This window comes from Vidua macroura, chromosome 20 (assembly GCF_024509145.1).
Source record: "Vidua macroura isolate BioBank_ID:100142 chromosome 20, ASM2450914v1, whole genome shotgun sequence".
Taxonomy (NCBI): Eukaryota; Metazoa; Chordata; class Aves; order Passeriformes; family Viduidae; genus Vidua; species Vidua macroura.
Window position 1 is genome coordinate 10,371,761 of NC_071590.1, and position 22,205 is coordinate 10,393,965.

General features: G+C 59.9%; 1 protein-coding gene across 1 annotated transcript; it reads left to right on the plus strand.

The window, feature by feature from the left end:
- The first annotated feature begins 3,628 nt into the window (after positions 1 to 3,628).
- Positions 3,629 to 20,080, plus strand: CUEDC1 (CUE domain containing 1). Its single transcript, XM_053995975.1, is given in 12 exon segments — positions 3,629 to 3,791; positions 12,925 to 13,387; positions 13,893 to 13,991; positions 13,993 to 14,021; positions 14,868 to 14,985; positions 16,390 to 16,573; positions 17,132 to 17,215; positions 18,017 to 18,106; positions 18,546 to 18,639; positions 18,800 to 18,858; positions 19,191 to 19,264; positions 19,484 to 20,080. Coding segments are annotated over 10 exon segments (1,119 nt in total). The 5' UTR covers positions 3,629 to 3,791; positions 12,925 to 13,096; the 3' UTR covers positions 19,262 to 19,264; positions 19,484 to 20,080.
- The last annotated feature ends 2,125 nt before the right edge of the window (positions 20,081 to 22,205 follow it).

Sequence of the window (22,205 nt, forward strand, 5' to 3'; positions counted from 1 at the left end):
CTGAGCTGTCAGCCAGAGCGTGCGATACGGGGACGGCTGTTTTCTGTCTGCTCCGAGTGACGCTTGGTTATAACCCGTCTGGGATGTTCAGCTGTGGGGCAGCACGGCTGGCTCCCCTTCCTTACCACCAGACTGGAGGTCCAGGCTCCAGAAGCCTGGGACACTCCAAAGGTGTGGAAGAGTCTGAGAGCCAGCCTGGAAATCTAGGATGGATCCATCCATCCATCCATCCATCCATCCATCCATCCATCCACCCACCCACCTAGATGCTGCTCCCTCCACACACTGGCCCCCAGGCCACTCAAGGCCGGAGGTGTCAACCCCATAGCTGGAAGCGCTGGGGAAGCCTGGGGACAACGTGGGGACCCCGAGATTGCCCAGGGCCCCGTCAGGGCTCTCTCACCTCGTGGAGCGGCGGGGCCCGGGCGGTGCCGCCCCTCGAAGCCCCCGGCGGGGCCGAATCGAGCTCCGCGCTCCCCACGGGGGGACTGCGGCCCGGGGGACACGCGAGGGCCTCGCACGGCCCCCGCCCCCGCAGCCTCTCGGCGCGGCCCCGCTCCCCGCGCCTCCCCGGCCCGGCCCGGCCCGGCCCCGGCCCCGGCCCCGGCCCCGCCGCGCCGCCCCCCGCTGCCGGGCACGGCCGCCCCCGCCCGCCCGCCACGTACGTCTCCCGTCCCGGCTCCTTTCCATGGTTCCCGGCGTGACTGGAGCCGCCCGCCGCCGCCCCCGCAGCGCGGCGCCGACCGCCGGTAAGGGGGGGCGGGCCGGGGCTCTTTGTGCGCCGGGCCGGGCCGGGCCGGGCCGGGCTGGGGCTGGGGCCGGGCCGGGGCGGGCGGTGCCGCTCGGCCTGCGCGGGTCGGGCCCGAAGCCGCGCGGGCCCCGCCGGGGCTGGGAGGGAGCGGGGGCGCCGCCGGTTCGGCCTCTACCGGGGCCCGGGCGGAGCGGCGGGGCCGGGGCCGCGCCTGTTGCGGCCCGCCCGGCCGCCCCTCCGGAGCCGAGCGCTGGGGGCCGCAGCCCCGGCACGGCCCCGCCGCTGCTCCGGCTGCTCGGCTCCGCCGCGGGCCTGCGCGGGGCCCCGCGTGGAGCCCGCGGGGCGGCCGAGCCCACCGGGCAGCGTGGGACCAGGAGTGCCATTCCGTGTGGGACTGGGTCATCCCGTGTGGGACCGGGTCATCCCGTGTGGGACTGGAGCCATCCCGTGTGGGGCTGGGGCCATTCCATGTGGGGCTGGGGCCATCCCGTGTGGGGCTGGGTCATCCCGTGTGGGGCTGGAGCCATTCCGTGTGGGGCTGGAGCCATTCCGTGTGGGACTGGAACCATTCCGTGTGGGACTGGGTCATCCCGTGTGGGGCTGGAGCCATTCCGTGTGGGGCTGGAGCCATTCCGTGTGGGACTGGGTCATCCCGTGTGGGACTGGGGCCATTCCGTGTTCGCCAAGGGCCATCCTGTGTGGGGCTGGGACCATCCCGTGTGGGGCTGGGGCCATTCCATGTGGGGCTGGAGCCATTCCGTGTGGGACTGGAGCCATCCCGTGTGGGACTGGGACCATTCCGTGTGGGACTGGGTCATCCCGTGTGGGGCTGGGGCCATTCCATGTTCGCCAAGGGCCATCCCGCGTGGGCCAGGGGCTATCCCCGCGTGGGGCCAGGCGTGGCCCAGCAGGCTCGGCCGTGGGGCAGGACCCGCGTCCCTCTTAGCCCCGGAGCATCGCCGGTCCCTGGGCGTGACCCCTCCGTGCCACCGGGGCTTTGGATTTGGTGGCTTCCTGCTGCTGGACATCGTCCCTGTCCCCTGTGCCGCGTTCATGGAGCGGCACAGCTCACACCCCGCCATCCCCGCCAGGTGGGCATGACTTGGTGCAGGAATTGGCAGGGCCCTGGTGTGCCACAGCAGTGGCGGTCACCTCCTGGGTGACCAGGGACATTTGTGAGCCCCCGACCGGGTGCCCAGCTCAGGCACATCTGTCATCCTCCATAAGGATGGAGGGCACCGTCCTGCCAGGCTGATCCTCACCTGGGGTTCCTGTCCAGCGCTGAGATTGCTGCCAGTGGGTTGTGGGCAGACAGTGATGGAGGAGTCAAGTGCAAGTCACCGCTCAAAGCAGTGCTCTCCTGCACCGTCTGTCTCTCGGCGGGCTGGAAAGGCTCTTTTTTATTATTTTCTTAAAAAGCAGTGGAGTCGCACCTCCTCCTCACACCTCCTCCTGCTGCTGCCACTGACAACAAACACGGGGGCTGGAGCCGTAAGGATTTCCACGGGAGAACCACCATCCTGGGCTGACCCCTGAGGCTGCCGCCGGGGCTTTCCTGCCGGGGCTGCCCTGCGGCTGGGGAAGCTGTGGCTTTCCTCACATCCTCCTCCTCCTCCTCCATCTCCAAGAACACAGGCTGAAGCGGCATCTGCTGCGCTGAGAAAGCTTTTTGTGGTTTTCACAGAGGTTTTCCTGTGGAAGTGCTCGGCGGGAGTGCAGCACTGGGGCAATGAGACCCCAGGGGAGCCTTCTTGGAGCACAGATTGACACCTGCTGGGGTGCTGGGCAGCTTTTGGTGGTTGTGATGGCAGAGGAGACCCTGCCATCACCTCCTGGTAGCTGTGCACCTGTGGCCTTTCCCACCGTGTTACCCAGCCACGCCGTGGTGAGGGTGTGCCTGATACTGGCAGAGCTTTGTGCACCAATGCCTGGCTGTCCACAGCCCTGGTGTCAGAGCCTCTGACAGCCAAAATTATTTGTGTCAAAGGTGCCCATCCTCTTCCCAGCCACAGAGTTCCTGGGAAAGCTTGAACTTTTCCAGCATTTTGTTTAAAAAGAGCTTTCAAATGAGAAGAAAATGAACAAAACCTGCCGACGCCTGACGGCGTTGGTGGCGTGGCTGAGGGGCTTTGCCGCGGCACCGGAGCTGCGGTTCCACGAGCCCTGGGGAGCAGCAGCAGCATGACAGGGGGTGCTGGAGCTCATCTGCTTATCTGCAACAGTGGGGGCACAGATAATGGGGCATGCTGGGGTTGCTGGCCCTGGGATAGCCAGGAGGGGATCAGTGGGTCATTCATGGTCAGGGTCTGTGCTGTGAATAAAATCCCGGGGTGGGACGTGTGGGAAGGGGGCTCTGCCCTACCCCTGTGGGTGAGCTCACCTGTGGGGTGCTTGCAGTCAGAGCTGGGAGGCTTTGGGGCAGCACAAGGTGAAGGTGATGATAATTGATAACTATAAAATAAGGAAAAAAAAGCTTGAAATAACAGCACAGAGATGGGTCCCTCTCTTGTTGTGGTGACAACATCTCTGTCACCATAGCCAGGGTGGTGGAGGGACATCGGCTGGAGCCTCACCTCTGCTCAGTGGCACTGGGCTTGCAGCAGCGGTGTGGGGACCGGGTTTTTTCGGGTCCATTTTGGCTGTTCTGCCGGTTCCCGGGGCCAGCACGGGAGCTGGATGGGCACAGCAGCGAGCCAGACGGTCCCTGAATGGAGTGGGAGGTTGGAAGGAGAAAGCAACCCACCCAGCTGGGGTGGAAAGCTGGCTGAAAATAACAGGAAATGAGAACAGGGGGAACATCTGGGTCCAGCTCTTGCACCACTTCCGACGGGCGCGGAGCAGCTGCTGCCTCTGGGCGACAGCGGCTGTGGCTCCGCTCCTCCATCAGGCAGCGGGACCGCGGCTGTCCCAGCGCATCGGCCACCAGCCACCCTCTCCCCCTGGCCCGGGGGTCCCCCGGTGCTGGGGGTGCCGGGGGGACAGGCTGCGCTGCTCCGTCCGCGGCGCCCCCGGCCCGCCCCGCCGGCCGCCTTTGATGCGGGTGAGTGGCAGGTCCATTGTGGCCTCTTTGTGCCTCCCTCGGTTCTCCAGGTCTGCACAAAACCTGCCATGGAAACCGGAGCTAGCCGCTGCCCCAGGAAACCCGCAGGCGCAATTAGGAAATGCAAATAGGAATGCAAATTCCTGCCTCGCCTTCCAGGGCTCGGAAAGTTGCCCCTGGGCCACCGGTGTCCCCAGGCCACCGATGTCCCCAGGCCACTGATGTGCCCAGGCTACTCAAGTCCCATCTGTGGGGATGGGGAAGGTGTCAGAGCAGGGTGAGACAGGCAGAGAGAGCTGGAGTGAGCTGCTTTTGGGGTGTCTCGGGCCCTTTTCTGGGCTCCCCACGCTCGGTGGTGGCAGGACCGGGGCATCTCGACCCGTGCTGAGTGGTGACTCATAGGTGACAATATGACATTGACATTTTTTCCATCCTCTCTGTTGCCCAGCGACAAACAAACAAACAAGTGTGCCTTCAAACCCACAGTAGCTGCCTTGCAGGGACTGTCCCCTGGCTGGGCCCAGGCATGTCCCGGTCCCTGGGGTCTGCCTGGATCTCCAGGGGTTGTTTTGGGGAGGTAGAACTGTCTCACACCCCTGCTCGGAGGGTGTGAGCCTGGCAGAGGCAAGGCAGGCTGCCCACTCAGCAGTGAGGACCCTCCTCACCAAAGCACACCGAGAATAGATGGGAAAGGAGATAAAATCCACCCACAAATAACTCCAGGAAGCACAAACTCTTCCAGGTCTTCCTTTCTAGGTGGCATTTACGAGCACTGGAGTCCTCGAGTCCCCAGAGCAGTGTGTGTGGGTGGAGTGGGGATAATGGGGCTGAGGAGGATGGAGAGTGGAGCAGTTAAGGGTGGGTGCTGATCTGATTCCCCTCCCTGGAAGGAAGCAGTAAGGTTTTCTTTTCCATCTGCTGGAGGAGCCATAACTCAGAGCCAGAAGCGGAGGTTGGCACGTGGGAGGGCATCATCCACAGCAATAATCCGTGTGGGGAATGGCAGATCCTTTATGCCCTGATCTGGGCCTAATCTACAGCTGCACCACTTAAAACCAAGCCTTGTTGATGGCTTTTAGTTTTCCAAGCTACAGCCCCTGGGTACTTTCCTATCGGCAGCTGGAGTGGTGTGGGATGTGCATCCCCATTAGCGGTACTTTTTTCCAGCCCCAGCCTGCTTTTATTGCTGGCAAATGAGCTCTGACTCCTGGAAGTGGTATTTCTTCCTTCTGCCTGACAGCTGGTCGATCCCTGCCCTGGCTCTCCTTTCCCCAGGGAAGGCACACGCCGATGGGCACTGCGGGATGGAGCCTGGGCGCTGTCCTTGGCGCAGGAAAGCAGGGCTGGGCAGGGGAAAACAGGGAGATCATCTCCAGCAAATGGAGAGAGCGGTGGCTGGAGCTCTGCTGAGGGACACGGGTCACTGGAGCACGTGCTGGGGCCGTAAGGCAGCAGTGGGGATGGGGGACAGTCTTTGGGGAGGATTCCCAGCTCCTGGAGCCTAATCTGTTCCTTCTAAAATCCTTGTGGCTTTTACCCTCCCTGGCTGGTGATTGCCATGATCGGTGCAAATCATCTGGGATGGGATGTACCTGAATTAGTCATGCAAACTTATAAAAATAATGAAAGAGAAGCAAGATGGGATTTTGAAGAAGAGCGTGATCTGTTGTGGTGGCTGGGCCCAGCACGTGGCTTTTGGCAAAAGGGACAACAAGCAGAGCCACTGCTGGGGATCTGGGTCCCTTTGGCACCCAAAACTGGCCTGTGCTGGCACTGGAGTGACTCTGCTGCTGAGGAGACTGAGAGTTTCTCTGAGCCTTGGCCTGGCTTCGAATCCAGGTTAGTGTCCTGTGTAATTTCTGTGATGTGCTGTGATGGAGCAAACTCAGTGTTCCTCCTTTCAGGGCTTTTCTCCGCCCCACAATCCGGGTTGTGCCGGGATGGAGCAGCCCGTGCTGGTTGGCAGGAGGGGCCTGACGTAGGGCCTTAATTAAATACCTGTCCCTGGTGAGTGTAGCCTTTCAAGCAGGTTCTCCTCTGCTGAGCAATGTCACCCAGCACGAGGGAGGATGAGGGAGGACAAAAGCCCGGTGCAATTACAGTGTGACACTGTGTCCCAGGACAGCGAGGGTACGGCAGCGCTGGGTTGTTGGCTCGGCACTTTCCTGGGATAGCTTGCATCCGCCATATGGCTTAGTGACTCATGAAAAAACCCTCCTCTGTTTGTGTTTCTTTAGTCCCTTTCTTCCCTGGCTCTTGGCTTGCAGAGGCTCTGTGGGATGAGCCGGGCTGTGGCTGGTCCTGCCCTCAGGCTCATCCTGGGTGCCAGGAATGGGTGACCCCAGGGTGGCTGGTGCATGGCAGGTGGACATCAGGCAGTGACACTTTGTGCCGTGGTGCAAGGGGCTGGGATGGGGGAAGCGAGGGGGGAAGCCCTCCTCCTCTCCCTGGGGACCCCGGAGGCTGTGGATCTGGTGAGGGAGGTGCAGGACCTTCCCACCACACACATGGCATGGAAACCCAGGGCCTTTTGTCCTCCCTGGCTGTGGTTTGGTCCCCGAGGGAAGGAGGATCACAGCAGCCGCTCTGTGATCACCTTTAAATCTTCTCAGCAGCCCCTCTGGCCAGGGGCCTGTCCTGGTGAATAATTCACCGTGTGCTGGCAGGGAGAGTTTTACTCCACTAATTTTGTTTCCATAGAAACTCGTGCAGTCTGTGCTCCAGAGCTTCGGGTGAATCAATACGGGATTTTTCCTTTGTGCAGTGAGCGACGGCCCTTAAACCCTGATGGCAGGAGAGCAGCCCCCAGAGAGGCTGGAGGCTGGGCCTGTTCTGCACGGCTTGTCCCTGCCTGTCCCTGCCTGTCCCTGCCTGTCCCTGCCTGTCCCTGCCTTTGTGGGATGCCAAATCCTGAAGAGATGCTCTGCACCAGCCTGGGGCAGGGTCAGCCCAGTCTCATCCCAGTCCATTCCAGTATGTTCCTGCTATGCAGAGAGATGGAGGGGAAGGGACTGCCTCTACTCAGGCTCTTTCTCCCTTTTTCCCCTCCTATCCTTTAATTTCTGTGACCCTTGACCTATAATGGCAAATTAGCAATTGGAATCAGCCACACTAATTATCCAGGGAGCGGGGTCAGCCCTGCCCCCAGCCGGGTTCATGTTCCCCCACTCCCCTTTATTACTCACTGCCCAAACCTAACCCAAAAATTGCCCGGCAGCGAGTCCACCGCATGCCCCACCCTGAGCCCAATCCCCAGGGAATGCCACACACCTTTGTGTCCGCAGGAATTTTTGTTTTCTTTCAGTCCCAGCTGCTTCCCAGCTCTTTTGTGCCGAGCTGGGAGCACAAAGGGAGAAGAGGGATAAGCAGTTAAAGGCGGGTTTGTGTGACATATGGCGCGAGGGCTTTGCGGCCGGCACCGGGGGGACAACAGCGGGCACGGGGTGCCTGAGCTTCCCTCCTGCCAGCCTTGGGATGGGTAAACTGAGGCAGGAAGCTTGGGATGGGCTGTCCCGTGGGACGGAGGCAGCGCTGGCTCCCGGCCGTGCCGCGGTCGCGTGCGCCGTTCCAAAGCTCTGAGCTGACGGTTCAGTTCAGCTGGGCCCTGTGTGTTTGATGTCGGCGGTGAAAGCCGGGGGAGGAAAGGTCACCGACGCCAGCCACCTCCTGCAATAATCTTATATCAGCCTCTCTGCTTTGGGCAACCTCGTGGATCTAATTTATTACACGTTGATGCAAGGTAGAGTTGAAGAGAGTCGCAGTTAAACCGTACAAAGGGATGCCGGGTCACTTTAATCGCTCACACTTGCTTGACCTATTTTTTTTTTAATCCCTTCCTGGAAACCTTATTTCATGTTTGAATTCCCTCAACTATTTTAGGAATGTCGTCCTACCAAGATCAAATTACCTTCAATGAAACCAGTGCAAGGCAGGCGACTTTTGGATGAGGATCTAGTGCTACCTCATTAATGTGGGCTTAGTTTGGGGCGGGGGGCTGTGGTCCTGCCGTGGAAAACGTGTGAAAAGCCGGGGATTAGCGCTGCACAATGCCGAGGGGCAGGGGGTGGCTCTGCCTGGCTTGGCACGGAGGGCTGGGGGCACCAGCACCCCTGGCAGCCCTGCCTGGCTCTCAGCTGAGTGTCCCCCCAGGTTTTAGCAGGGTGGTGTTGGTTTAGGAGCCAGCTGAGTGCCTTGAAGGGCCGACATCTGGCCGGCTCACAAAGGGCTCCCATAAATCTGTCCGGGAGGAGGGCAGTGGGTGCCCCGAGGCAGCAGCTGCATCTCTTAAAGGAGGATCCTGAGTGTTCAGAGTGCTGCAGTGTCCAGGGCTGCCTAGAAAAGCTGTCGGTGAGACCACCTGGGCAGGAATGCTGGCGTGTTGGGATTGGGATCGCTCCCTGGCTCTCCCGGTTCCTCTGCACTTGCCCTCGGAGCCAAGAGGGGAATTTCCTGTTGCAGAGAGGTACGTGCTGCACAGGATCCCAAGCAGGGCTTACTTGTGCTTGCCTCCCTGATTGCTTTTGCTTTTGAAAAGGGCTTAAACCCAGCCATTTTAATACTCGGTAGAACAAGTATTAAAGGAGATCCTCAGGTGCTTATTTGTTTCCATGAAAAAGGATTTGCTGGGAGCAGTTTTCCCAGGCTGTGGGCCCAGGAGGGGTGCACAGCATCCCCTGAGGCAGAGAGGAAGGTGACAAGGGGATTTAGGAGAGACTGGAAGGGCCCCATCCTGCACATCCTTGGCGTGTTTGGTGGTAGAGAATAGCATAATTTCTGTTCATGATCATGTACTTTTCATCCCAATTTCAGTCCTATTATAATCACACCTGCAGCTGCTGAGCAGTCACGTTCCCAGGCTTCTCGTTCCCACATTGAGCAATCCCCTTGCAGGGGCCTGGCTGCAGCAGAACTCAGCACATCTGCTCTGGACAGAGCCATTACTTCTAGTTTAACATCCTTGAGTTTTGAGACTTCTTCCAAAAGTCTTCCCTCCAAGAACCGGGGGAGCTGTCAGCCCTTTTCCCCAAATAATCCTGTGCATGGAAATGCCTCTGCACGTCTGTGCTGCATCCCCAGCTGAGGCACCACAGGCCTGGGCTTGCAGCCACCACGGGACGAGTGCCCTGAGGGCTGGGGGACGCCGCACTCGGAGGTGTCACCCCCGTCCTGGCTGCAGAGGGGGGTCTGGGCTCCAACGTGTTTTCAGGGGGGATCCATGAGCACAGCGTGGCAATAGCAGGGGAGAAGGGGCTGGGCAGTGTTTGAGCAATCCCATCTGCTGTCTGAGCCGCAGCAGACACCGGGGAAGGGAATATTCTGGTCTGCACTCGGTGCCAAGGCTCTTCCCTGAGCAGGGAGGGCTGTGAGCCGTCAGTCCCAGTGCTTTTCCAGCTGCTGGCTCCTCCGGTGGGGCTGTGCTCCGCGCCCAGCCGAGCAACTGCTGCTTCCAGCACCACGTTCCCGGTCTGACCCACCCCCGGGATTATCCAGCTGCTCTTCCCGGGCAGCTGAGGCCGGCAGCCTCTCCAGAGCTTCCCCTCAGGCCGTGGAAGAGCCGTTTTTGGGAGGTACCGAGTGCCTGCTGCCGGGGCTGGGTGAGAGCAGCCGTGCCCAGGCGGATGCCAGGGGCACAGGAGGATGTTCCTGCCAGGCTGTGAGCATTATCCCTCCCCAGGAGCCTGACTGAGGCGTTCTCTTGGCTCTGCTCTCGTCCTTGGCTCTGCCAAGGGTGGCTCCGAACTGTGCAAGTCACTGGCAGCTTGGGTGGCAGAAGAGCAGGGTGAGCCCCTGGGCTGGCAGGGGGGAGCTGCCCCCCAAGGCCAGCTTGTGTTTGGTTGTATTTTATGGGTTTGAGTGGTGAGCCAAGGGCAGGGGCTGCAGCCAAAGGTGTGCCAGTGTCTGAGCACAGTGTGCAGTGAGACAGCAGTCGTGTGGAAGAGTGTCCTGTGCTATCCTGGCAGCGCAGTGACACCAAAACACAACATTTTCAGTGCCAGTCCTGCCCCAGCACGTGGAGGCACTTGGAAAAAAGCTGGTGTGGATGTGGCATTGTGGCAGCCCTTCCTACCCCAGTGCTGGCTCTGTGCCTGGCCCCAGCCTGGCACGGGATGTCACCTGGCACTTTCTCTGTGGCACAGGTCAGTGCCAGGACAGCCACCCCTGCCGGATGCTGAGGTGGCTGAGCTGGGGTGAGCCAGCACCAGGCACTGCCAGGACAGGAGGATTTATCCTGTGCTGCCAGGGCAGTGCCAGCCACAGCAGTGTCCCTGCTCTCCACGACCTGTGGGACAGGGACACGCAGACCAGGAGCTTGCAAAGCCTTTAAGCTCCTCCTGTGATGGGCGCAGCAGAAGGGTGAAGGATTATGCCTGTGCCTGGGTTTGGTGCATAAATAACAGCATTCAGGGTCCTTCTGCGGATAACAGGGCGGGAGCTGTTGTCAGGCAGGAGAAGAGTTGGTCAGGCAGCAGCCAAGGACTCATCCCAGCCTGGTTGTGCACATGGGGCAGGGGGGCAGAGGGGCCCAGCCGTGCCCCGAGCGCGCCTGTGCCCGCGCGAGGGCTGCGGGCACACACCAACTTCTTCTTTCCTTTTTGGGAAATCCGAAGGATTTTGCTTTTCCTGGCATCTTCCCAGCCCCTCGCTGACCTCACAGAAATACGGGCCAGGAACATGTTCAGCCCCTTCCCCAGCTGCCACCGGGGTCCTGCTGCCCTCCCCACTGCTCACCTGAACGCTGCTGCAGACACACAGGAACTGGGGAGGATCTCAGGATACAGCTACCTGTTGGCCTTTGAAATCAACTCCTGCCAACAGGGCCACTTGCTGCTTTTCCCTGGATTTTAACTCATGCTGATGCAGTGATTTGCATTTCTTTGGATTAGCAGCAGGACTTTGAAAAATGGGTTTAAAAGCCTTCAGGGCATGTGAACTGCCCTGGTCTGTGTGGCCCCTGCCAGCCCCGAATTCCTGGGGTGTATCTCAGGGCAGGGAAGGTCCCAACACATTCCCTTGGGACTGTTTGAAGCCAGATGTGCAGCGGAGCCTTTCTGGTGTGAAATCTGTTGTCCCCATCCCTAATTTTGTTCATCTTCTGACCAGAAGATTTCCCTGGCTCAGCACGTGGCTGTGCTCAGTGCCTCTATCCAGCACTTGCAGGGAGCTGTCCCAGACTCTGGTGCAGTGTTGACTAACACCTCCCCTGAGTTGGTGTTGGCAACAGGAGCCCAGAGGGCTGGCAGGGGGATTGCCAGTGCCTGGCACAGCCGTGGCACTCACGGTTACAGGGAAGCCTTTAAATACACACTCAAAGGTCAAATGCTGGGAGACAAAGATTCCCCAGCCCAGGTACTTTGGTTACTTTATGGAGATCTGGAGCATTCCAGCCTGATTTTGGGGGGTTATTTTGCTGTTTGGGGTTTATGGGCTGGCACAGCATTGCTGAGCCAGTGGTTCTCCACAGAAACTCTCATCTCCATCCGTGGATCGTGTGTGTGTATCCAGTATAAGCTGTGTTCCCATGGGTGTCCAGGCTCCTTCCCCATCCTCTTGGAGTAGCCAGATCTTGTAAGGAGGTGTTTACCCTGTGAATGTGTTACAACTCAATTTAATACGTGACCAAACCAGCCATGCAATATTGCAATTAAAGTATAATTCCAGAGGTGTGAACAATGCTGGCTCTTCGCTGGGAATGAGTCAGGGGAGTGGAGGAGGAAGCGAGCAGCAGTGTTTTATTAATTGACTCCAGCAGATTTATTAGTCCTCAGTGAATAGAGCCGGGCAGAGCTTTCAGAATTGTTCCTGCTCTGCTCGCACAGCGCTGCTCCATGCCTGGCTCCTGGCAAGTTGATCCTGGGGACTGAGAATTACTGGGATGGAGACAGTTCCTGGCTGAGTGACCAGTTAAATGGATATTATTAGTGAGCAGGAGCGAGCTGGGGGCTGCTGGTGCTTTTTGGAAATGGCCCCTTGTGCCTGACAGTGATTCTGCAGCAGCTTTTCCCTGGCTCCTGTCCTGCCTGGGAGCAAATGCCATGGGAAGGTGGCACTGGATGGCCCCTGGCACCGTGCTCAGCCCAGGGACTGAGGTGCAGCGACTGGTGCATCCAAATGCAAATGCTTCCAGGATTACAAAAACGCCAGGGAAGGAGAGCAGAGCGTGCCTGGAGCAGGAATCATCCCTGTGATTCCTCTGGTACCGAGTCAGAGCAGCGCTGTCCCTGGGGATGAAGGTGGGGGTAAATTAGCAGTGGGGCAAAAAGTGAACTTCTCCCCGAGTTCCCGCTGAGTTCCTCATGTATTGCAAGTGTGTTTCGTTCTCAGCAGCCACTGGAAATCCCTTGGAGCAGCTCGGGGCTGTGGCTGGCTGGCACAGGGGCCGAGCACTGAGGACATGGCTGTCACACACGGTCTTGCTGGGCAGGGGAGAGCCCAGGTGACCTTCAGAGGTGACTGCTCCCCTTAATGGCTTGGAATCTGATTATACCATTTTGCTAAGAAATGTGCTTGGCACGTTCTTCTGCATTAAATACCATTTAGGGACAGTTATCCTGAACTCTCTGCCTGCTGCTTTGAAAAAAGCCTTTGAAAATGATATTATGGATCAAAAGTGTTCCTGGGGTAATTCTGTTTCAAACAGTGGAGTTAATCCAGAACTGAATTTGGCCCTGCATTTTCAAATGAGAAGCAGTAGCTGTATAATCTGTTTATGGTTTTAAAGTGAATGTTAATCTTGGATTTGGTAGCTTTTCCAAAAGGTCGATTTGCCGTGCTGCAGAGCATTTTAGCCCCCTGCTCTGACACTCTCTGAGCCGACTCCATGTTTTATTTTAAAGAGTGATTTTACTGTGTTTATAAATACATGTCAAACCTGGAAACGTTAAATCTGGGCAGCCCTCAGCAGTGGAAGTAATGCCATTTTTCTTGCCTTGCATTTTGCTGGTACAGCTCCTGGCGTGGCACGTCCAGGCTCCGGCATGCCGGGCCCGCTGCAGGGATGGCTCAGTCCCACGAGGACGCGGTGGGACGGGTGGAACGGAACCGAATGTCCCCTGCTGAGGCAGGGGAGCCTCTGGGTGCTGTCCCCTGGGTGACTCAGTCCCCCGGGTGACTCTGTCCCGTGTCCCCTCCGCAGGTGGGAGGATGCAGCCGTGCGCCGGGGGCTGACACGCGGAGCCGCCGGCCGCGGGGAGCGGGACCCCCGCCGCCCACCCATGGTCCCGGCTGGCAGCCGGGGCAGCCCCCCGTGAGGAGGGGCACGGGCAGAGCCGGGACCGCGGGCACCGAGCCCCCGCAGCCGCCCCGCCATGACGAGCCTCTTCCGCCGGAGCAGCAGCAACGGCGGCTCCCGCGGCGGCTCCTCCGCCCAGGAGCTCAACAACAGCCGCCCCGCCAGGCAGGTGCGGCGCCTGGAGTTCAACCAGGCCATGGAGGACTTCAAGACCATGTTCCCCAGCATGGACTACGACATCATCGAGTGTGTCTTGAGAGCCAACAACGGCGCCGTGGACGCCACCATCGACCAGCTTCTGCAGATGAACCTGGACGGCAGCGGCTGTGACGACAGCTCGGACTCGGAGGACAGCATCCCCCCCGAGGTAACCTGCTTGGGGCTCCCCTGGGTGGGCTCTGCCTTCCACAGCTGGGTCGCCATGAGTGGGCACATCAGTCCCATCCTGCCTCCTCCTGCCTGGGCACGGTGCTACTCAACTGCTGCAGGCAGGCAGAGGTTTGAGTGCCCGGATCAGCTGGGCCAAAGCTGCACCAAAGATTGTCTTGCGCAGTGCTGCAGGCTCAAGCCAAGTGCTCTCCCTGCTCTCCCTTGCCCCAAAACCCAACAGAGACCCTTCTGCTGCTGTCAGAGAGACTCCCCGGGGCTGTGTGCACCAAGGAGAGGCTCAGCCACCCTCTTCCCTTCAAAGCAGTACCTCCAAACTCCACCAAAACCCCCCTGGGTACAGGAGGCCCAGTGCCAGCAGGTTGCCCCATCTTCTGCAGCAGCATTCAGCCTGTGCCATCCCTGTTTTGCTGCTGCACGTGGAGCTCTGGCCCACTGGGGAGCACTTCCCTGTTCTGCCCTCACCCCATTGTCTCACCCTGCAGATCTTGGAGCGGACCCTGGAGCCGGACAGCTCGGACGAGGAGCCCCCTCCTGTGTACTCCCCTCCTGCCTACGAGAGCCAGGCCTTGGGCAGCCGCTACCCCCCGCGCCCCGCCCACGCCCCCGCCCAGGTGAGCCCCAGCCCCGCGCAGCTCCCGCTCCTGGGGCACCCTGTGCCAGCACACGGGGGTCAGGCTGCCGTCAGCTGGCCCTGGCACGGCCGTCCGGCCCTGTTCCTTATAGGGTCCAGTGAGACAAAGCCAAGGGAGATGAATGAAGCTCACAGCTGGCTCAAAAATCCCTGTGAGGGTCTAAAACACCAACAGCTGAGGGGCCGGAAAGCCGCTCCGGCAGCGTGTGGAATGGCAAAAATCAGCTCCGGGGGCGGGGAGCGCTCGCTGCTGCTGGAAAACACCAGGTGCTGGGCGGCCGGCCCCGCGCCGGCTCCTCACCACACACCTCGGCTGGCTCTCACTTGGCCCCTGGCAGCACCGCTCTGGCTGTAGCTGTGGGGCTGTGGGACAGCCAGTGTGAGCCCTGGGCACCTCTGTGCCAGCCCCTGCCCTCTGTGCCAGCCCCAGCCCTCTGTGCAGGCTGCGTGTGACATTGGGTGAGAAACATTTGTTAGCTTCGTGGGCAAATCCCCGCAGTGCTGGAGCTCCACCCGGCTGGTTTTTGGGAGTCTGAGTGAAACAGGGAGGAGAAGGAAAACCCAGCATGCAGAGTTGCAGGGCAAGGCTTGAAATACAGCTCCCAAATATTCCAAACACTCTAGGAAAGCTTTCACTCCCCAGAGCTGATGCTAACGCTGCAGGTTCGGGGATGTGCTGGGGTTTCGTGGTTTCCAGCTCCGCCAGGCTCTGCTGTGCCAGGCTCTGCTGTGCCAGGCCCTGCTGTGCCAGGCCCTGTGCCACGCTGCCACGGCAGGTGTTGGTGGGTTTCTCCTCACCAAAGGTGCTGCCTGTGCTGCCCCGCAGGACGGACGTGCCCGGCCCCGGCAGCACCGCGCACTACAGGAACTGGAACCCGCCGCTCCTGGGCAACCTCCCCGAGGATTTCCTGCGCATCCTGCCCCAGCAGACGGCCGGCACACAGGTGAGCCTGGGCCACCCCTTCCAGCCTGCTCCGTGGCGTGGAATGGACACCATCCCAGTCCTCAGCCACCCTGAGCTTGCAGCATCAGCACGCTGGAAGCATCTGGGTACCAGGTGTGGATTAACCCAAAAGTTTTAGAGCGTGTCCTGTTCAAGAGACTGAAGTGGGCAAGGTGTGAAAGAGCTCTCAGCAAAGCTTTGATATTTTTCCTGCATTTATCCCAGTGATTTGTGCCAGAAATGACACTTGCTGTAAGCACCTAATATTTTCAATTATTTGAAAATCTTGCCCACTGCTCTGGTGAGGAGCAGAAGGACCAGTAATCCTCCTAAGGAGACCAGCACTGCCAGGGCACTTGAGGGCTGCTGCAGTGGAATTTGGGTGGGAAAACTAGTGCAAGCAAGAGGATTTTTCCCTGGGAAATCAGAGCCCACATGTGCTCCATGGTTGTTTTAAGCCACAAAGTTTGGGTGCCAGCAGCAGGGCAGGCAGTGGGCAGCATCCCACGGAGAACAAGCAGCCCCAACACATGCTGGGCATGCTGCTCAGCTCCAGACACAATTCGGGGCCTTTGCTAACACAGGAACCCCTACGTGGATCCAGCACCCTCGTGCCATGGAGAGGGCTGGGGGGCTGCAGGCACCCTGCTCCTCGCTCCTGTTTCATCTCCAAAGGCAGCCTGCCACGTTTTCATGAATGATTGCCCTGCAAGTTGAGCTTCACGGGCTCTATTACCTTTCTGGGAATAGGAGCATGCCAATTCATTTGGGCTCAGGGGGAGGAGAGGAGCAGCTGCCCTTTTCTTTCCCCGGTAATTGTGTGCTTTTGCTTTTTATGGCTCTCTGGGAGCAGCTACAAATCAGATAAATATTGTAGGCAGGGATGAGGCTGTGCCGCAGCGTGCGGCTGTGCTGCTCCCCAGGTGTGAGGTGTGACAGTGCCTCGTGCAGGGACGTTTGTCAGCAGGACACTGCAGGCTCTGCTCTTTGGAGATGGGAGATAAAGCAGCGATGCTGCTGAGACCCTTCTCGTACCTCCACACCTCTTATACCTCTGCTATGGCACAGCCCCATGGTTTGAAGTTAAAAACCCCTGCCAGCCTGTGCTGTGCTGGGGTTCCCATGGGGGATGTCTGTCCAAAAGGTTCCCACGTGGGATGTCTGTCCCCTCTGCCCCGTCCCCCTTCCCAGGGGGAAGAGGTAGTGATGCCCTGTCCCCCTTTGTCCCTTTTGCCCTGGGCTGTTGGGCAGAGGAGGGAGGGACCCCTCTGGGGGCAGCAGTCGGTGCCCATCGGGGCTGGGGGAGCTGCGGTGTAACAGAGGGGCAAAAGGCCGAGCTCAGCCCGAGGTGCTGCTGCAGGGACCCCCCGAGACCACCCAACGTGTGCCATGTTTGCCTCCCCAGGGCTCCCACGGCTGCCGGCAGCCCGTGCCACGGGGGCTGGTCCCGCGGGGCCAGGGCTCCCTGGAGCAGGAGCGGCGCTGGAAGCAGTACCTGGAGGACGAGCGCATCGCGCTCTTCCTGCAGAACGAAGAGTTCATGAAGGAGCTCCAGAGGAACCGGGATTTCCTTCTCGCCCTGGAGAGAGGTGAAAGGGCCTTCAGAAACTTCTGCTTTTTGGGTGTGTGCCCTGCTGTGACTCTGGCTGCTGGCAGCAGTGCCCTGCCCGTGGGATCAGGGCTTGTGCCAAAGCAGAGCCAGTACACGATGTGGCCAGGATGGGGGCCGGTGGTCTGAGCTGCCCACACTGGTCGGCTGCTCCCTGGACTCCTGCTCTCCTCCCCCTGCCCACCCCTCTGCAGCATCTCTGGCAGAATCCATAACAAGGAGCTTTGGAAATGGCCTCTGAGCCCTCCCCAGCCCTGTCAGTGGTGCTTTGCAGGGTCCTGGCAGCACTGTCACTGCAGGTGGCAGGAAAACCACGGGTGTGCTCCTCGTGTGCTTGTGGTGGGTGGGCAGTTCCTCTGCTGCTGCGGGCTCCCACCGAAGTGCTTGTGGTCGCTGTGCAGCAGCAAAGCCCCAGCTCCCTCCCTTGCCAGCAGCCTGTCCCTCAGCAGCCACGGGGCTGTGAGGGGAGAGGGGAGCAGAGCCATGTGCTCTGCCTCGCGGGTCTGATCGAGCGGGCGCTGCGCTTTTTGTGTTTCAGATCGATTGAAATATGAGTCAAAAAAATCCAAGTCGACTGGTGTTGCTGTCAGCAACGACTTTGGTTTCTCCTCCGTATTATCAGGTAACTTCCAAGACATATGTGAGCATTGTTTCTCCACAGCAGGATCCCCCTCAGCCCCTGCATTCCCATCCCTCTGCCCAGCTGCCTCCAGAGTGGCTGTGGAGGGAGAACACTGGCTGATCCCTCCCTGCTGCCCTCCCAGCATGGGAGAGGAGCTGGTGGGTCTCGGGGATGGGTGCTCCTGCCCTCCTCATGTGGAGGTGCTCCTGCATCCATCCATCCATCCATCCCTGCCCTCCCTGCCTGGGCTGGAGCAGAGGATTGTGCCTGGAGGCATAATGACTGTTCCTGGGTAATCCTGATTAACCTCGGAGCACAGCAGCTGCCCAGAGTCAGAATTAGAGCTGGTGTCTGTCGATGGCCCCGCGCGGGGTTGGGCGAGCCTGGGCAGCCTGGCAGGGCTCCAGCTGGGCTCATGGACCTGGGGAACAGAGACATGGCTCTGGGATCTCTGGTTCCCTGATCCAGCTGGGCTTGCTCCTGATCCACTGGGTAGCATCATCCGATACCCAGAGCACAGTCAGAGCCCGGGGCAATTTGGAGCTGCTGAATTTGGAGGGAGGTGCTGGTGCTGGGACTAAGCACCTGTCAGGCTGTGCTGCCAGCCCACAGCTCTGCACTCCCGGCCCCTTGGGTTGTGTCCCCAGTCCAGAGCCAGCCCCCCGTGCCAGCACCCTCATCCCACCAGCTCTGCCCAGCTCTGCCCTTTGCTGGTGCTGGAATTGGGTGCTGGAGGCAGTCTGTCTGTCCCTGCCCCCTCACCACGCAGGCAGTCCCCCTGAGCAGGTGTTTGCCTTGCAGGTGAGGGAGCTCCCTCTGGAGCCAGCGAGGCCGGCGGGGCCGTGTCCGACGATGCCTTATTCCGAGACAAGCTCAAACACATGGGGAAGTGTGAGTGGTGTGCAAGGCCCCGTGCTGGCAGCCTGGCAGGGCTGCAGGGGGGCAGGGAGGGCAGGGAGGGCAGGGGCAGATGGCAGCAGTACCTGGCACTCTCCCAGACTCATCCTCTCTCTGAGAGGTCACAGCCTGCTTTTCCCACCACTAACTAGACCAAGGTCCTTGGGTGGCCTCAGCTGGGCTGCAGGCACTGGGGACACTGGGAGGGGTGGGTAAGGAAGGTCATGTAAATCCCAGAAAAAGGGTAAAACGTGAGCACCTCCCACTAGGGACCAAGGTGTCCCTGTCTCCCTCTCTGAGTCTGGGAATCACCACGGGGTGTTGGGTGTGGGTGGCTCTCACACCCCGGGCCCTGCCCCTCTCCTGTCCCCTGCCTGTGGCAGCTTTGGGAAGGGTTTTTGGGTGAGACCCTCACCCAGCTGCTTCCTTCCAGCCACGCGCAAGAAGCTGTTTGAACTCGCCAGAGCCTTCTCCGAGAAGACGAAGATGAGGAAATCAAAAAGGAAACACTTGTTGAAGCACCAGGTGTATCCTGAAAGGGGCTGTGGGGCAGGGGGGCCTCGCTCGGGTGCTCCTGGGGGCTCCCCAAGGGCACCTCTGTGGCTGGAGCGTGGGCTGGGGAGGGTGGCTGTGGTGCCTCAGCCACATCCTGGCCCCACAAGTGGTTTTCCTTAGCGGAGGGAGCAGGATGGGGACAGCAGCTTCCACAGCAAATCTCCTCGATGACGTGGAAGGACATGCATATGGTAAGGAATGCTGTGCCAGGCTGTGCTGGGTGTGCTGGGCTGGGCACAGCTGGGTCCCGTGGTGCCTGGCCCCACAATCACCCCAGGGCTGGCTCAGGTGTGAGTACAGGCAGAAATATCCCCGTGGGCCAAAAGCATCCATCTGGTGTTCTCAGGTGTGTTCTGGGAGAAACTGCCCGAGTCCCACTGGGAATTCTCTCCCTGAGCAAGGAAACCCTGCCCTGGGGAAAGCTGGGCTGCCTCCCCCTGGGCTGCTCCCCGAGCTGGGACCGTGGTGCAGTGGTGCCCTGGTGTGGAGGTGGCTACAGCCCCCGCCTGCCTCTGCCTTTCAGATGAAGATCTCCAACCACGGCGGCAGCAGCAGCTCCTGGAGGAGGAGGAGACACCAAAGGAAGGGCAGTAAATGGTGAGAGGCACCTGGGGATGGGTGATCACTTCGGTGTGGATGGCCCAGCCTGGCTGGAGGAGCCACACGTGCTTTAGGCTGGGTCCAGAGTGTGTCTGGGTGGGGACAAGCCCCATCAGTGGCCACGGGTGCCACGGCTGGGACAGCCCCGGGTGCTGTCATCCTGTGGCTGAGGCTGAGCACATGCTGTTCTCTTTCCTCCCCTTCCCCTCCCTGCAGGTCCCAGCTCTGGGGTTTCTTGCTGGCACAGGATGTGCACGAGGCTTCATCAGGAGATGGCTGAAAAAGGAAAAACCCACTCAACAAATCACCCAGATTTTGGCTGTTCCCCCTCTGCTGCTGTACTCCTCCGAAGTACAAGTGTCAAAGTGAGGCACAATGTTTTCTTACCCATGGTTTGAAAACAACTTTTCCTATGGAGAAAATCAGCCAAAAAGGAAAAAAAAAAAAGGAAAAAAAAAAAGCAGGCAGCTGCTGCGAGCGGCTGCGGAGGAGCCAGCGAGCTCAGGCTGGGGAGGAGCCAGGAGGAATGAAATCAGTGGTACTAACGAGGATCCCTTCCCACGTGGGGTCTGCTTGGCCGGAGCACTCCTGAACATATCTGTAGTGGTCTGATGTCACTTCACTCTGCGCACACCGGAACAAAAACCACGTGAGAAAGGGAAGCTAACAGCCGTTGTCTATTATTGCTAGGAGTAATGAGCAGAGATTCAGATCAGGTAATAGTCAAATAATATAAATTGTTTATAAAGGAAAGGCCTTCTTTTCCTAGGCGTTTCACTTTGAATTAAACCTTTGCCTTCGGCATTGCTACAACTGCCTTGAGGTTGGGAAGCTTTGTGCCGCCGCGGGGCAGCACCAAGGGCTGGATTTCACACCAGTTTAACCCTCACTGATGGAGCAGGACACGTCCCAATGGGCGTGGGCTGCTCCTGGAGTCTGGGAGCTCCAGTGATGCCCCCGCTGTAGGTGAGAGGCAAAAACCCCAAGCCAGGGGTTGGCAGGGCTGGTGGAGGTGTTTTCCCAGGGCTTGGGGGCACTGCTGGGTTTGGTGCAGGGCAGGAGCAGAGCCCCTTCCTCGTGCCCACAGCGCCGGAATCCTGCGGCTCTCGGAGATGCTGTCAGGCTAAAAATAATTACATAAACAAATTCCTTCGCTGTGTAAGTAATGAGTGACGAGCGTGAAGTCAGAATTCGCTCCCGCCAGCACATTTTCTTCTCCTTTATCGGCACAGCATTCCCTGCCAAATGCAGGAGGTGGCTCTAGACATGCCTGCTTCACTCTCTGGCTCCTGCCAACCAGCACAAATGTTGCAGGATTGGAGCTGTGAAGGCGGCAGACGCAGAAGCCCCAGCCATCAAACACTCACGCAACTGTTTTCCCTGCCTCTCCGCAGGGTTTGGTAACAAAAGTCCCCCTTGCAGGCGCTGGCTCCCGGCAGGCTCCTCTTCAGTCCCAACGGAGCCCGCGTGCCTTTGAAGTGGACGCCAAGATTTCCTCCCCCGGCGGGGCTGCAGCTGCTGCACCTGTTGAGCGCTGCTGCCGTCCCCTCCAGCCGTGCTGGGGATGGGATCGGGGGCATCCCCGGAGCTTCACTTTCCCCTGGGTCCTGGCCAGGCACAGGGCTGCTTCCAGGTGTCTGGGGCTGCAGGTGATGTCTCCACGGCACAAAACTCCTGCAGCACCAGCGCTCAGACAAGTTCTGGGGTGCCGAGGGCCAGGGCAGGTGCAGTGCGCTGGGAGCGCCCTGGGATGCCAGCAAGCTTTGGGTTCCTGAAATCAAAGCAGCAGAATTCCCACCCCACCCAGCCCATTCCAGTTTTGGTGTCCTCTCCTTTGCCTTTGAAGGATGGAAGAGCACGTCCTGAGCCGTGGCAGCACGGTGACACGTTAGGGCCACCCCAAGCCACGCTGGCTGTCCCACACCGTGGGCAGCACCCCCAGTGGTGTGCACAGCTGTCAGGAGGGCACAGGATCCCCAGCCTGCCCTGCCCTGCCCTGCCCTGCCCAGGGTAGGATGTGGGTCTGGAGGAGCACCTGGCTCAGGGTGCACGGGGCTAAGGGGGAATCAGGGCACGGAAAATCCTTTAGTCCCTGGGTGGGACTTCCATTCTGAGAGTGCCGAGGAGAAGGAAGGGCTCCTTCCCTGCCCTCTGCTGGCCCTGGGGGCCCTGCGAGGCTGCCGTGACTCCTTCCCAGTCCGAAGCAGCTCTGCATATTTGGAAGAAAATCAAGCTTGGAAGCGGATCAGCCTGTCACCATTCCAGCGCCTCTCGGGCTGCGGTGCCAGCGAAGTTTCCATGAGCGCAGGAAGCCCCGGCGGCCGGGAGGGGAATTGGGGAATTCTGCTCTCCCAGAGCAGAGCGGGAGGTGCTGCCGGGAGGGCTGGGCACGGGCTGGGTCGTGCCGTGGCTGCGGGGATGGGTTGAGCTTTCCTGGGGCAGCCGTGAGCGCCCGCAGCAGCCGGGGCAAAGCGGGGGGGACACTGTCCCTCCTCCCGGGCTGGCTCGTTAAGTGACACGTCGCGGGTCACCTCTGTAAACCAGCCAAGGTGTGCTGGTGGAGCAGCCCCGGGGCTCTGCTTTCTGCCCGAGCTCGTCCCCTCTGCTGCCGATGAGAAAAGGGACAGCAGGGGAGGGTGGCCGGGGCTGTGAGCTGGGGAGGGGACAGGTGGGTGCCAGTGCCCAGACCTGGCACAGCGCTCTGGACACGGCCTGGCCACCACCACCACCCAACAAGTTGCCCTTAAACATCCCAGGCCGGGCACAGTCTCTGGGTGTGTCGCTCTGTGGCTGTGTCAAAATGTCTTGGAGGCACAAAGCATCATTTTAATGGAGGGGCAGAGGGGTTGTTTTTGTGTCCTGTGAAAAAAAACAATCGGGTCGATGGAGTGGAAAGGCCACAAGCCTGGCTTGGGAGCCAAAATGCATTTCTTACATA